Genomic DNA, 16,252 nt, shown 5'->3' on the forward strand with positions numbered 1-16,252 from the left:
CAACAGGACCAAGCAGCGTGCCCGGGAGGAGAAGGTATCCTGGGCTTGGGAGGAAATAAATGAGGAGAAAACATCCTGGACTTGGGAGGAAATAAATAATGGCAGGACATGAAAGCCTTCCTTGGAAGCAGACACAAGGAGAAAAGGGAGGACAGCGACGACCCCGGGGTTCGCGGCCACATAGAAAGCCCAAAAGACACACGGCATTCGCCCTAAGGAGCGTGTTATCAGTTTGATGCCACCTGAGTCAGCTCTCCGTACTCATCCTGAGGAGCATGCTAGCAGTCTGGTAAAAACTGTGCCAGCTCCACGCACCAGGTCTCCAGTACGCCTCCACAGCCCAGTACGTCCTGTGCCAGCTCCCCGCACTCACCGTAAGGACTGTGTCATCGTTCCGGTACAATTTGTGCCGGCTCTACGCACCAGGTCTCCAGTGCGCCTCCACAGCCCAGTACATCCTGTGCAAGCTCCCCGCACTCACCATGCGGAGGTTGTCCTCTGATCAGTACCAGTTGTGCCGGCAGTCCCCAGTCCAAAGCTTCCGGCGACGGTTCACAGTCCGGAACCTCCTACGACGGTCCATGGTCTGGAACCTCCTGCGACAGTCAACGGTACAGAATCTCCAGCTCCAGGGCAGGAGCCTTCCTCTGCGCCGGTGCCCAGGTCCAGGCATGGCGTCCTGTCCTGCTCCAGGGCAGGAGCCTTCTTCTGCGCCAATGCCCAGTCCGGGCACGGCGTCCAGTCCCGCTCCATGGCAGGAGCCTTCCTCTGCGCCGATGTCCAGTCCAGGCACAGCGTCCAGTCCCGCTCCATGGCAGGAGCCTCCCTCTGCGTCGGTGCCCTGTCCAGGCACGGTGTCCAGTCCCGCTCCAAGGCCGGAGCCTTCCTCTGCACCGGTGCCCAGTCCAGGCACGGCGGCCAACTCAGCTCCATGGCCGGAGCCTTCCTCTGTGCCGAGGCCCAGTCTGGGCACGGTGTTCTACCCGGCTTCATGGCCGGACCCGTGGTCTGGGCAGAGGCAAAGACCCGCACCGGAGCCGCCACTGACAATAGTGTGTTTGTGTTGTTGCCTGTGAGCACTTAATTTTCGGCACGTTTCGTACATTCTTTATTGTTGTTTTTGTGCGTTTCATTGAATAAACATGTGGAACCCATATCGCACTGCGTTTGGTCTGAGTATGCTTACGACGATCGTGACAGGTGGCAGCGGGAGGAGGTAGGGAACTTGTCTGTCTGCCCAATATAAAGGATCTAAAGTGGTGGAGCAAATAGCATAAATAGGAATGTATACCAGTTTCATTTGAGGACCAGAATGTTGACAACTTTCAAATACAGATTGCAAAATAGATTTTTGATGTATCGATTCCATGGTACAGGGTGTATGAGTTGATATATAAAATGACGCAAGATTCAAGACTCCGTGCTTTTCAGCTACATTTATTATATAGAATTCTTGCCACCAACAAAATGTTGAATATTTGGGGCATAAAATCATCGAAGCTCTGCAGATTTGGTTGTGAGGACACAGAATCAATAGACCATTTATTTTGGTATTGTCCTCAGGTAGCCTGTTTCTGGTCTCAGGTTCAGGAATGCCTGAAAATGCATAGCATTAATCTAAAATTGTGTAACGGCTTTCTTTAGGTGAAGTAGAGGCGGACCAAAATGCAGCGTGGTTTCTTTGATTCATGTTCAATAACAAAAAGATAAACACGAACACTACAAAACAATAAACGTGGAAAACCAAAAACAGCCCTATCTGGTGCAAAACACAGAGACAGGAACAATCACCCACAAACACACAGTGAAACCCAGGCTACCTAAATATGGTTCCCAATCAGAGACAATGCCTAACACCTGCCTCTGATTTAGAACCATATCAGGCCAGACATAGAAATAGACAAACAAGACATCCAACATAGAATGCCCACTCAGATCACACCCTGACCAACCATACGCGGAGCTGGAATGTACCGCACTGGGCTATGCACCTGCACTGGGGACACCGTGCGCTCCACCGCATAACACGGTGCCTGCCCGGTCTCTCTCGCCCCCCGGTAAGCACAGGAAGTTGGCGCAGGTCTCCTACCTGGCTTCTCATAATGCCGCCTCTCTGCTTTTGCTGCCTCCAGCTCGGCTTTGGGCCGGGCTAGAGTGGGCATCGAGCCAAGTGCCATGAAGCCGGCTCTATGCATCTGGTCTCCAGTGTGTCTCTTTGCGCACGGTGTCCCCGGTTCGCCTGCATAGCCCAGTGCGGGCTATTCCACCTCGCCGCACTGGCAGGGCGACCAGGAGCATTCAACCGGGTAGGGTTGGTCAGGCTCGGTGCTCAAGAGCTCCAGTGCGCCTGCACGGTCCGGTCTATCCGTCACCACCTCCACGCACCAGCCCTCCGGTGGCAGCCCCCCGCACCAGGCTGTCTCTCCGGCTCACCCTTACAGGTGCTCCCGCCTGTCCAGCGCTGCCGGAGCCTTCCTCCTCTCCAGCGCTGCCGGAGTCTCCCGCCTGTCCAGCGCTGCTAGAGCCTTCCTCTCCAGCGCCGCCTGAGCCACCCGTCTGCCCAGCGCCGCCAGTGCCGCCAGTCTGCCCGGCGCCGCCAGTGCCGCCAGTCTGCAAGGGGCCGCCTGTGCCGCCAGTCTGCAAGGGGCTGCCAGTGCCGCCAGTCAGCCAGGGGCCGCCAGTGCCACCAGTCAGCCAGGGGCCGCCAGTGCCGCCATTCAGCCAGGGGCCGCCAGTGCCGCCAGTCAGCCAGGGGCCACCAGTGCCGCCAGTCAACCAGGGGCCGCCAGTGCCGCCAGCCAGCCAGGGGCCGCCAGTCAGCCAGGGGCCGCCAGTGCCGCTCAGCCCAGAGTCGCCAGAGCCCCTCAGCCCAGAGCCGCCAGAGCCCCTCAGCCCAGAGCCGCCAGAGCCCCTCAGCCCAGAGCCGCCAGAGCCCCTCAGCCAAGAGCCCCTGCCCCTCAGCCAAGAGCCCCTGCCCCTCTGTCCAGAGCTTCCGCCCCTCTGTCCAGAGCTTCCGCCCCTCTGTCCAGAGCTTCTGCCCCTCTGTCCAGAGCTTCCGCCCCTCTGTCCAGAGCTTCCGCCCCTCTGTCCAGAGCTTTCGCCCCTCTGTCCAGAGCTTTCGCCCCTCAGTCCAGTGGGGCCATTTAGAGGGGTCGCTGTGGTTAGGAGGCCACGGAAGCAGACAATAAGGCGGACTAAGACAATGGTGAAGTGGGGTCCACGTCCCGCACCAGAGCCGCCACCGCGGACAGACGCCCACCCAGACCCTCCCCTTTTTTTGATTTTATTTTTTATTTTTGGGGGGGACTGTGGGACGGGTCTTGGATGGTTGAGGTACAGCTATTGGGGAACTGTGGGGGGATCTTGGAGGGTTCAGGTTCATGTTTTTTGGCCTGGTGGGAGATCTGTCGACATGCCCTTGAGCAGCACATTGACCCTGGATGCTTCTGTGTGTCGTTCTGAATGGGAATCTGTTGGATGACTGGTGTGATGTAGTTGTTGAGTGGCTTCACTGCAAGTATATTGTATGTTTTGGATATTCAATAAAAAAAAAATATATATATAAATAAATAAAAACATTCACTTCCAGTCATTTTTGCTCGCATTGCTAGTCCCATTGTTTAGAATTCTTCCCCATTGTTGCAAAAAGTTATGGGATATTAGGATCCCGTTGTCTTAACCTTTGTCATCTTCAACCTAGACGACAGTCATCTTCCCAACTACACCCCATATAAACCCAGCAGTATCCAATAGTCAGCGTGTTAACTGGGTGGCCCCTGCCCTTTGATCAATCCTAGACATATGTGATCTCTGTTAGGGGTAGAGGGTGATAGAGGGGGTCTCACCAGGACTGCAGGATGTCCAGCCCCCCCTCCGGAGGACCCCCGTTTCCGGCCAGCTGTTGCCTTCTCTTCCAGTGGATCAGCTCGTCATCCAGGATGATGGTCTGCTGCTTCCTCAGCAGCTGTAGGCTTTTCTGGTGCTTCTCTGCCAGGTCCTAGGCACACGCACACACACACACACGCACGCACACACGCACGCACGCACGCACGCACACACACACACACACACACACACACACACACACACACACACACACACACACACACACACACACACCGATAAGAAGGTGCCAATATACATCCCCAGCTTTTATACCCTGAAGTCATGAGATCCCTCTAGAGTTCTGAGCCTATATTTCCTCTCCTGTCTTCATCACCTTAAATAATGACTTACAGTTTGTAATTCTGTAGTGTCAAATCAAATCAAACTGTATTTGTCACATGCGCGAAATACAACCTTACAGTGAAATGCTTACTTGCAACCCCTTAACCAACAATGCAGTTTTAAGAATATACCAGTGATCTGTGAGCTGCTCTAACAGCTGGTGCTTAAAGTTAGTGAGGGAGATATGAGTCTCCAGCTTAAGTGATTTTTTCAGTTCGTTTCAGTCATTGGCAGCAGAGAACTGGAAGGAAAGGTGGCAAAAGGAAGAATTGGCATTGGGGGTGACCAGTGAAATATACCTGCTGGAGCGCGTGCCAAGGGTGGGTGCTGCTATGGTGACCAGTGAGCTAAGATAAGGCGGGGCTTTACCTAGCAGAGACTTGTAAGATAACCTGGAGCCAGTGGGTTTGGTGACGAGTATGAAGCGAGGGCCAGTCAACGAGAAGTACAGGTCGCAGTGGTGGGTAGTATATGGGGCTTTGGTGACAAAACGGATGGCACTGTGATAGACTGCATCCAATTTGTTGAGGTCGAGGATCGGTAGGATGGTCAGTTGTACGAGGGTATGTTTGGCAGCATGAGTGAAGAATGCTTTGTTGTGAAATAGAAAGCCAATTCGAGATTACATGTTTGGATTGGAGATGCTTAATATGAGTCTGGAGGAGAGTTTACTGTCTAAACAGACACCTAGGTATTTGTAGTTGTCCACATATTCTAAGTCAGATCCGTCCAGAGTAGTGATGCTGGACGGGCAGGCAGGTGCGGGCAGCGATTGGTTGAAGCATGCATTTAGTTTAACTTTAATTTAAGAGCAGTTGGAGGCCACGGAAGGAGAGTTGTATGGCATTGAAGCTCGTCTGGAGGTTAGTTAACACAGTGTCCAAAGAAGGGCCAGAATGATGTCGTCTGCGTAGACATTGATGTATACAGAAAAGAGAGTCGGCCCGAGAATTGAACCCTGTGGCACCGCCATAGAGACTGCCAGATGTCTGGACAACATGCCCTCCGATTTGACACACTGAACTCTATCAGAAAAGTAGTTGGTGAACCAGGCGAGGCAATCATTTGAGAAACCAAAGCTGTTGAGTCTGCCGATGAGAATGTGGTGATTGACAGAGTCGAAAGCCTTGGCCAGGTCGATGAATACGGCTACACAGTAATGTCTCTTATTGATAGCGGTTATGATATCGTTTAGGACCTTGAGCGTGGCTGAGGTGCACCCATGACAAGCTCTGAAACCAGATTTGATAGCGGAGAAGGTACGGTGGGATTCAAAATGGTCGGTAATCTGTTTGTTAACTTGGCTTTCGAAGACCTTAGAAAGGCAGGTTAGGATAGATATAGGTCTGTAGCAGATTGGGTTTAGTGTCTCGCCCTTTGAAGAGGGGGATGACCGCGGCAGCTTTCCAATCTTTGGGAATCTCAGACAATACAAAACAGAGGTTGAACAGGTTAGTGATAGGGGTTGCAACAATTTCGGCAATTACAAGCCCTGCCACATAAGAAAGTCAGAGCTGGTGTAGTATGATTTGATCTTAGTCCTGGACTTATGCTTTGCCTGTTTGATGATTTGTCAGAGGGCATAGCGGGATTTCTTATGAAAATGGCAGCTCTACCCTTTAGCGCAGTGCGAATGTTACCTGTAATCTATGGCTTCTGGTTGGCTTCTGGTTGTGGTATGTACGTACAGTCACTGTGGGGACGACATCATCGATGCACTTATTGATGAAGCCAGTGACGGATGTGGTGTACTCCTCAATGCCATCGGAAGAATCCAAGAACATACTCCAGTCTGTGCTAGGAAAATAGTCCTGTAGTTTAGCATCTGCTTCATCTGACCACTTTTTTTATAGACCGAGTCACTGGTGCTTCCTGCTTTAATTTTTGCTTGTAAGCAGGAATCAGGAAGATAGAGTTATGGTCAGATTTGCCAAACGGAGGGCGAGGGAGAGCTTTGTACACGTCTGGGCGAGGGAGAGCTGTGTGGAGTAAAGATGGTCTAGAGTTTTTTCCCTCTGGATTTAACATGCTGATAGAAATTAGGTAAAACTGACTTAAGTTTCCCTGCATTAAAGTCCCCGGCCACTAGGAGCGACACCTCTGGATGAGCGTTTTCCTGTTTGCTTATGGAGGTATACAGCTCATTGAGTGCAGTTTCAGTGCCAGTATCGGTCTGTGGTGGTATGTAGACAGCTACGAAAAATACAGATGAAAACTCTCTAGGTAGATAGTGTGGTCAACAGCTAATCAAGAGATACCTCAGGCGAGCAAAACCTTGAGACTTCCTGAGATATCGTGCTTCAGCTGTTGTTTACAAATATGCCCCCGCCCCGTGTCTTACCAGAGGCTGCTGTTTTATCCTGCCGATAGAGTGTATAACCTGCCAGCTGTATGTTATTAATGTTGTCGTTCAGCCATGACTCAGTGAAACATAAGATATTACAGTTTTTAATGTCCCGTTGGTAGGATATACAAGCTTTCAGTTCGTCCCATTTATTTTCCAGCAATTGAACGTTAGCTAACAGTACTGATGGCAAAGGCAGATAAGCCATTTGTCACCTGATCCTCACAAGAACCCCAATCTCTTTCCGCAAAATCGACGTTTCTTTCTGTTCGGGTGGGCCTGTTCGGGTGTTTGGAGTATATCCTTCCCGTCCATCTCATTAAAGAAAAATTCTTCATCCAATTCGAGGTGAGTAATCGCTGTTCTGATGTCCAGAAGCTCTTTTCGGTCATAAGAGACGGTAGCAGCAACATTATGTACAAAATAAGTTATAAACAATGCGAAAAAACATGAACAAAATAGCACGGTTGGATAAGAACCAATAAAACGGCAGCCATCCCTTCCGGCGCCTTCATTCCAGTGTGTACATGTGTGTGTGCGTGTTTCAGTACATGTGTGTGTGTATGCAGTATAAAAAGTACCAGTCTGTATTTCTGTAGTGTGTTGGCCTCCCGGGTGAGCCAGGCCTCCACGGTGGCTCTCTTGCTCAGTAATGTGGGCTCCCTCAGCTGTCTGTCAGCAGGGGGCAGTGTGGTCAGGCTGGTCAACTGGGCTGCATGTAGGTGAAGAGAGGGAGAGGGAGAGGGAGAGGGAGAGGGAGAGGGAGAGGGAGAGGGAGAGGGAGAGGGAGAGGGAGAGGGAGAGGGAGAGGGAGAGGGAGAGGGAGAGGGATTGAAGAAGGACAGGACAGGAGAGAGGCAAATCTCAGCAAATCTCACATACTTTACAGACACACACACACACACACACACACACACACACACACACACACACACACACACACACACACACACACACACACACACACTCACTCACCTACAAACCCACACGTCATTCTGCCCTAAAAAGGTGAGGTCTGCTGGGGTTGATGACCCAGGGTGTTGTGACTAGGAGAGGGGACCAGGGCAAGGCTGACTCACCCTGGATGCGGAGGCTCTCCTGGTACTGGATGATGAAGTACTCCTGGTTGTGCTGGAGCTTTCTTAGGTCGTTCTCTGTGTCCTGGGTCAGCAGGCGCAGCTCCTCAAATGCCTGGTTGATCTGCTGGTACTTCTGGGACATGCTGTCCATCATCCCTCCCACTGGGGAGCTCGACTGCCAATCAGAGAGAGGAGAGAGAGGTGAGAGGGCTGGGCCGGTAAACAACGCTGGCTTTGAGATGATTTGCAGGAAATAGCTAGTGTGGTGTTGAGCATTTCATCATCGTTACATGGAGCAGAAAGACACACAAACTGATAGAACCCTGTGCCTCTTTAACGCAACCTCAATGACCCCTGCTTGTGTTATTCCACAGTAATCCCTAACGACCATAACCAGCAGTGATCACCACTGACTGAACATGTGAGACCGAGGGAAATGCATTTCCTTATCGTGGGCACACAGCCTATGGCTTGTTAAGGCTGGGGACGTGAGCACTGTGAAGACAGGCTGAGTAAACAGGTGGGAATGCAATCCTGTGATAGGAGAAGCCTGGCAGGACTGGAAATCAATTTAACACTGGGTTTATTGATATTCAGATGTTTTATGGAGCACCGGCTTTATGGTTTTATAACCCTTGTTATAAAATATCACATTTCTTCACCTCCCCACCAGGCCTACAGCATTGCTGGTTAATGAGGAATTCAAAGTTTATCTTTCAGCGAGACATATGAGCTGTGTCTGTGCAGGTTTTCTGACTAGGTGTGTGTATGAAATGCTATGTGTGTGTGTGTGTGTGTGTGTGTGTGTACGCTGTGTGTATTTATGTTTTTATGTGGTTGTTAACAGGTTTACGTATGTCTGAGGGAAAATTGAGAGTACACAGCCTTTGATGTCGGCAGAGAGGCAGCAAAGCGACCCCCAATGGCTGGGATTTCCATGTCTAACATAACACAGCCAAGTGCATGACATCTCTGTGTGGTGTTGATAGAGTTTGGATGTCTGCAAATGTTTATAAAAGGTATGTGGGTATTTCCATATGTGTATATGTGTGTGTGTGTGTGTGTGTGTGTGTGTGTGTGTGTGTGTGTGTGTGTGTGTGTGTGTGTGTGTGTGTGTGTGTGTGTGTGCGTGCGTGCGTGCGTGCGTGTGTGTATGTGTGTATGTGTGTATGTGTGTGTGTGTGTGTGTGTGTGTGTGTGTGTGTGTGTGTGTGTGTGTGTGTGTGTGTGTGTGTGTGCGTGCGTGCGTGCGTGTGTGTGTGTGTGTGTGTGTGTGTGTGTGTGTGTGTGTGTGTGTGTGTATGTGTGTGTGTGTGCGTGCGTGTATTTTCCCAGGTAGGTGGGAGTAGGAATGGAAGTTGGAGAGACTGCTTCATACTCACATTAGAGGCCTCTCGGACTAGCCTCTGCTCCGTGTACAGTATGTGTTTAATGCATCTCACCAGCTCCAGAGGGCAGCGGTCATACGTGCTCTGAAAGACAAGGACCACATGTGCTGTCGTGTTAGGCCTGTTAGCCGTGTTAGCCGCTGACTGGCAGTACGGCCGCGCACACAACACTGACCAATTTAGCCCGCCCCCGAGCTCTAAAGCCCACTTCCTGAGCCTAGCTAAACCCAATTAAACTAATGAGATCCTTCTCTCAAGTGCAGACGACTTGGTCTCACATCCACTGGCTACATTTCTCTTCCTTTCTCTGTTTTTCTCTCTCTTTAAACTCCGGTCCTCAAGTAAACCCAAAAGTACACATTTTGTTGTAGCCCCAGACAAAAACACCTTATTCAACTCATTAAAGGCGTGATGATTAATTGACAAGTTGAATCAGATGTGCTTGTCCGGGGCTACAAAAAAATATGTGTGCTGTTGGGGATACTGGAGGACGAGAGTTGGGAAACACTGATCTAAATCCCTCTATCACGCACGCATACACACACCAAGGCACCATGCGGGGTTGAAAGGCCTACAGAATGTTGTGTTGACAAGATGCCTCCTACTCCCACTGTGGAAGGTGATAAGAGACAGCTTGTTCCCCTGAACCCTGTCCATAAGGGTGAAGACAAACACACTGAGATCGGTGAGTGAAGCACTCAATCATAAAAGGGAACACTGCCTGGTTACCGTAGCCCAGTGTTGTCCACCTTTTGGTTTTATTCATATAGACACACTGACCAGAGCAGGCTGTTCTCACACACACTGTTTCATTTCTAAGTACTTTGGGTTGGGGTTTATGGACATGGGATTGTTGCCAATGAGGCTGTGATAACTAACATTTAGCTGAGTTTGGTATCAGTATAATTGAAATAATAATCACCACGATTCAGCTGGTATAGTTGGCTGTAAGGTTATCATATCCTTGTGAGTTTATTGGGTTCATACTGGCTTTATTAAAACTGTCCAGCCTAGCTAGTTAGGTATGGAGTTTTTTTTTGTGAGGGCACTGGCTCTGTGCTCTGCAGACGTACACTGGGTATGTGCGCATGGTATCTCTCACCCTCATACTGGTACTGCCCACCTGTCTCACCTTTCTCTAGTTAGCTTTGTGTGGAGATTTGTCTACTGGTTCAATCTGTCTCACCTTGAGCTGGCTGGCGTAGTGTCCCAGTTTGATCTTGAGCAGGAAGCCGTCCTCTCCCACCTGATGCTCAGCCTTGTTCTGCAGCTCCTGGATCAGGCTGTCCAGCAGACGCTTGGCCTTAAACTCCTCCTGGGGGTTCTCCAGATCGATCACATCCCTGGCACAGAGACATATAGAATGTTTGTATGTACATACACGCAGAACAGAGCAGACATTAATCGCCTATGCATTCCCTAACACACACCACCTTCACTCAAGCATATACACTGGGACAGTGACTTTACACACTTGCTACTGAACATTGCTCTCAGGTTACTACCCCTCCATGGTCCCTGCTACTACTGTGACTGTGATCGAACCAAACGTGAAGGTTACTGGGTGAGGCATGTCTTTCTGTCAGGTAGAGTGGTGTGCTTTGTGCTGCACTCACCAGAGTTGGCCCTCGAGCCACTGGGACAGGTAATGGCGCACCTCGATGGGGAAGTGCTGTCCATAGAGAGACTGCATCTGGTGCAGCGCATCCCCCTGGAGCTGCTGGGCCTGGATCCACACTGCCATCTTACACACCCTGGGGGGAGGCAAGATGGGGAGAGAGAGAGAGAGAGAGAGAGAGAGAGAGAGAGAGAGAGAGAGAAGGGGGGGGGAAAGAAGGGGGATGGGGTGGAGCAGATTTGAAGAGAGAGTGAATAGAGAATAATGTGAGAGTAGGGTGAGCAGATTTGATGTGACATGGAAAATGTACAGAAGGTTTTCAATCAAGGGAGGAGAACATCAGTTGGAGTTGACTAAAAGCGAAAGAAGCTGTGGCCGTATCCGACTGACACGGCCACAGAGCGGTTGGACTGGTTTTGTTTGACAGCTGTAGTTGGGCAGTTTGTTTCGCTCTGGAGGAGCTGAGGGTCTGAACGTTCTGCTCCGTGTTGAGTCAACAGCTGCATGAGGGAACAGATCTGGGTCAAATACACATGTCAAATACCTTCTGCGATTGGAACAAAGTCAGCAGACTTCCTTCACTTGGGGTTTGCATTATGTCATTCGTTCAATTGTACAAGACCAAGTAGCATTAATTATGTGAAGCTCATATATTGGAACATATCGGACATATTTATTTGACTAAGGTCTCTAAGGTCAACAATAGACAATACAGGTCCCTTAGCTCTGAGAGAGAGAGTGTCAGTAATGTCTCTGTCTCTGTATGTCTTTGTATACAAGGACACAATGTAGAAGGGAAATTAAAGCTCTTTATATAGTGTCCATAAGCTCCTCAATACATTTCTAAATACAAGTGTAGGATCTTAATTTAATCACTATTTTGTTGCTGAGAATTTGAGCTTCAGGATTTACATAAATTCAAAAACCTGCACTAACACATGGTTATATTAACAGTATTGCACTTTTCATGTAACCTTATTTAGGCCAGGTAATAGCCTAACCACTGATCAAGCAATATTGTGGACTAAACGTTCAAATCCTGTTGACGCAGACTTATTTTGCTGCAAAAATACTGGTCAAATTAAGATCCTACATTTGTACAACCATGAGACGGACAGAAAGAAACACAACAGAAAGAGTTAGGGGAAGACTTGGTGAGGGACAATAAATGGTTATTTTTAAACGAATGACATGGTACAGTATAGAACATGACCTTCATCTGAGCAATGAGATAGAGAGAGAGATAGAGAGAGAGAGGATCAGACCAGACCTCTTCATTATGTAACCCCACAGATGAGCAACCCCCAGCGGAGGGTCAACCTCCCAGCACAGATTACCACTCCCTCATTGAAATGAAGGACAAATTCACCCAGCTGGAGATAAGGCAGGTGGAGCTGGAACAGCAGGTGATTACACTTCAGTCAGCACAGACCCAGACAACAGTCCAGCACAACAACAGCCCCTTAACCAGACCCGGAGAGCTGGAGGTGGACAGAGACATATCTGCACTTTGGACAGTGGTGAGACAAATACAACAGGAGAAAGAGGAGCAGAACAGAGCACTAGAGGAGAGTATCAGACTGCTGGTGGAGGAGAGGTTGAGGGGGATGGAGGAGAGGGTGAGGGGGATGGAGGAGAAGTTGAGGGGGACGGCGTGTGACAGAGAACAACCCACTAGAGAGGTGGCCACCCCTACAGAGAAGCCAGCAGAACAGCCCACCTCAGCACCCAACAAAAGTCTCGACACCATAGCAGAACAGTCCACACCAGACCCTGACCATAGAGTCGACATCACAGCACAACAGACAAATGAAGAACCCCAAGCCCAGAGGCTCTCACCCCCTCTGAGCACCCCCCTTGTCAGCCACCCTGATAGCCCTTCTGTCAACCCCCCCACACCCACTGAGGACAAACACAAGACACAGATTGTACTACTTATGGACTCAAATGGGAAATATATAGAAGAAAAAATACTTTTTCCCAAACACAGTGTGTCTAAACTCTGGTGTCCAAACACCCAGCGTGCCCTAGACCTTCTGTCTGAGGCCAAACTAGGCTCACCCAGCCACATAATAATACACACAGGCACAAACGACCTGAGAGCACAGCAGGAAAGAGTGGCCACAGCACTGAAGGGAGTGATTGAAAAGGCTTCTTCTACTTTCCCCAACGCACAAGTGGTTATCTCCACCCTGCTACCACGAAAAGACTTCCACCCCGCCACAATACAGCGGGTAAATGCAAGTATTTTCCGTGACTGTGCCTCAAAACAAAACGTTTTCCTGGCCCACCACTCCACCCTGGACTTGAACAGTCTCTATGACCAGGTCCACCTCTACAAGGCAGCAGTGCCCACCTTTGCCCGGACTCTAAAGGACATCGCTCTCAAACGTATCCCCAACACTCCACACAGGAGCAACAGATCAATAGACACCCCACCCAGACCAGCGAGACACCCTCCCAGATCTGCAGGACCTCCCCCTGGACCTACACATAGAGGACCCACGTCAAGAGGAATTACATCCAGACCACAGTACACCCAGACACATCCACACCCCCACCCCAACCAATCAACACCCCCCCACGTCAACCATGCCCACATTCCATTTAGGCCCCCTCAGATCAGACCTATGCCACTCCTGCCCACCCCATGCACCCCACCCCCGCAAAGAGGGCCTCAACATGGAAGCCACACATACGCCCAGGTAGTGAGCGGGCAAACAGTCCCAACCCCCACTCTCACACTCGCCCAAGCCAATGGCATGTACCAGATGCTCAGCAGGCTTTGCTCACACTTACTGGCCTGAGGCTAAACCACGACCAACAACATTGGACACTCTATGGAACAAAAAGCCTTCACTATATTATCCTGGAATATCCAAGGCCTGAGGTCATCTGCCTTTGGCCTAAAGAGCAGAAACCCGGACTTCACCAAAGAAATCGGTAATACAGACATTGTCATCCTGCAAGAAACCTGGTATAGAGGAGATGGACCCACTGGTTGCCCTCTAGGTTACAGAGAGCTGGTAGTCCCATCCACCAAACTACCAGGTGTGAAACAGGGAAGGGACTCAGGGGGTATGCTAATTTGATATAGAGCAGACCTAACTCACTCCATTAAATTAATCAAAACAGGAACATTCTACATTTGGCTAGAAATTCAAAAAGAAATTATCCTAACAGAGAAAAATGTCCTCCTGTGTGCTACCTATATCCCCCCACTAGAATCCCCATATTTTAATGAAGACAGCTTCTCCATCCTGGAGGGGGAAATCAATCATTTCCAGGCCCAGGGACATGTACTAGTCTGTGGTGACCTAAATGCCAGAACCGGACAAGAACCTGACACCCTCAGCACACAGGGGGACAAACACCTGCCTGGAGGTGACAGCATTCCCTCCCCCATATGCCCCCCTAGGCACAACTATGACAACATAACCAACAAAAACGGGTCACAACTCCTGCAGCTCTGTCGCACGCTGGGTATGTACATAGTCAACGGTAGGCTTCGAGGGGACTCCTATGGTAGGTACACCTATAGCTCATCTCTTGGCAGTAGTACTGTAGACTACTTTATCACTGACCTCAACCCAGAGTCTCTCAGAGCGTTCACAGTCAGCCCACTGACACCCCTATCAGACCACAGCAAAATCACAGTCTACTTAAACAGAGCAATACTCAATCATGAGGCATCAAAGCCAAAGGAACTGAGTAACATTAAGAAATGCTATAGATGGAAGGAATGCAGTTTGGAAACCTACCAAAAAACAATTAGGCAACAACAAATTCAATCCCTCTTAGACAATTTCCTGGGTAAAACGTTCCACTGTAATAGTGAAGGTGTAAACTTGGCAGTAGAAAATCTTAACAGTATATTTGACCTCTCAGCTTCCCTATCAAATCTAAAAATCTCAAATAGAAAACCGAAGAAAATTAACAATAATGACAAATGGTTTGATGAAGAATGCAAAAACCTAAGAAAGAAATTGAGAAACCTGTCCAACCAAAAACATAGAGACCCGGAAAACCTGAGTCTACGCCTTCACTATGGTGAATCACTAAAACAATACAGAAATACACTACGGAAAAAGAAGGAACAGCATGTCAGAAATCAGCTCAATGCAATTGAAGAATCCATAGACTCTAACCACTTCTGGGAAAATTGGAAAACACTAAACAAACAACAACATGAAGAATTATCTATCCAAAATGGAGATGTATGGGTAAACCACTTCTCCAATCTTTTTGGCTCTATAACAAAGAATAAAGAGCAAAAACATATACATGATCAAACACAGATCTTAGAATCAACTATTAAAGACTACCAGAACCCAATGGATTCTCCAATTCCATTGAAAGAGTTACAGGACAAAATAAAAACCCTCCAACCCAAAAAGGCCTGTGGTGTTGATGGTATCCTCAATGAAATGATCAAATATACAGACAACAAATTCCAATTGGCTATACTAAAACTCTTTAACATCATACTTAGCTCTGGCATCTTCCCCAATATTTGGAACCAAGGACTGATCACCCCAATCCACAAAAGTGGAGACAAATTTGACCCCAATAACTACCGTGGAATATGCGTCAACAGTAACCTTGGGAAAATCCTCTGCACTATTATTAACAGCAGACTCGTACATTTCCTCAATGAAAACAATGTACTGAGCAAATGTCAAATTGGCTTTTTACCAAATTACCGTACAACAGACCATGTATTCACCCTGCACACCCTAATTGACAATCAAACAAAACAAAACAAAGGCAAAGTCTTCTCATGCTTTGTTGATTTCAAAAAAGCCTTCGACTCAATCTGGCATGAGGGTCTGCTATACAAACTGATGGAAAGTGGTGTTGGGGGTAAAACATACGACATTATAAAATCCATGTACACAAACAACAAGTGTGCGGTTAAAATTGGCAAAAAACACACACATTTCTTCACACAGGGTCGTGGGGTTAGACAGGGATGCAGCTTAAGCCCCACCCTCTTCAACATATATATCAATGAATTGGCGAGGGCACTAGAAAAGTCTGCAGCACCCGGCCTCCCCCTGCTAGAATCCGAAGTCAAATGTCTGCTGTTTGCTGATGATCTGGTGCTTCTGTCACCAACCAAGGAGGGCCTACAGCAGCACCTAGATCTTATGCACAGATTCTGTCAGACCTGGGCCCTGACAGTAAATCTCAGTAAGACCAAAATAATGGTGTTCCAAAAAAGGTCCAGTCACCAGGACCACAAATACAAATTCCATCTAGACACTGTTGCCCTAGAGCACACAAAAAACTATACATACCTTGGCCTAAACATCAGCACCACAGGTAACTTCCACAAAGCTGTGAACGATCTGAGAGACAAGGCAAGAAGGGCATTCTATGCCATCAAAAGAAACATAAATTTCAACATACCAACTAGGATCTGGCTAAAAATACTTGAATCAGTCATAGAGCCCATTGCCCTTTATGGTTGTGAGGTCTGGGGTCCGCTCACCAACCAAGACTTCACAAAATGGGACAAACACCAAATTGAGACTCTGCACGCAGAATTCTGCAAAAATATCCTCCGTGTACAACGTAGAACACCAAATAATGC

General features: G+C 48.8%; 1 protein-coding gene across 2 annotated transcripts in view; it reads right to left on the minus strand.

The window, feature by feature from the left end:
• LOC109897291 (signal transducer and activator of transcription 5B) overlaps positions 1–16,252 on the minus strand; it is a 96,913-nt gene that overhangs the window by 15,356 nt on the left and 65,305 nt on the right. The window contains exons 3-8 of one of the 2 annotated variants that reach the window (XM_031834015.1): positions 10,655–10,792; positions 10,225–10,381; positions 9,033–9,122; positions 7,651–7,825; positions 7,153–7,283; positions 3,846–3,997 (exon numbers count right to left, since the gene is read on the minus strand). In XM_031834015.1, coding sequence (XP_031689875.1) covers positions 3,846–3,997; positions 7,153–7,283; positions 7,651–7,825; positions 9,033–9,122; positions 10,225–10,381; positions 10,655–10,782 — 833 coding nt within the window. In that variant the 5' untranslated portion in view covers positions 10,783–10,792. Of the gene's footprint in view, positions 1–3,845; positions 3,998–7,152; positions 7,284–7,650; positions 7,826–9,032; positions 9,123–10,224; positions 10,382–10,654; positions 11,157–16,252 lie in introns of both variants that reach the window. The other variant, XM_031834016.1, reaches the window with a different exon arrangement.

The sequence above is a fragment of the Oncorhynchus kisutch genome, linkage group LG10, assembly GCF_002021735.2.
Source record: "Oncorhynchus kisutch isolate 150728-3 linkage group LG10, Okis_V2, whole genome shotgun sequence".
NCBI lineage: Eukaryota > Metazoa > Chordata > Actinopteri > Salmoniformes > Salmonidae > Oncorhynchus > Oncorhynchus kisutch.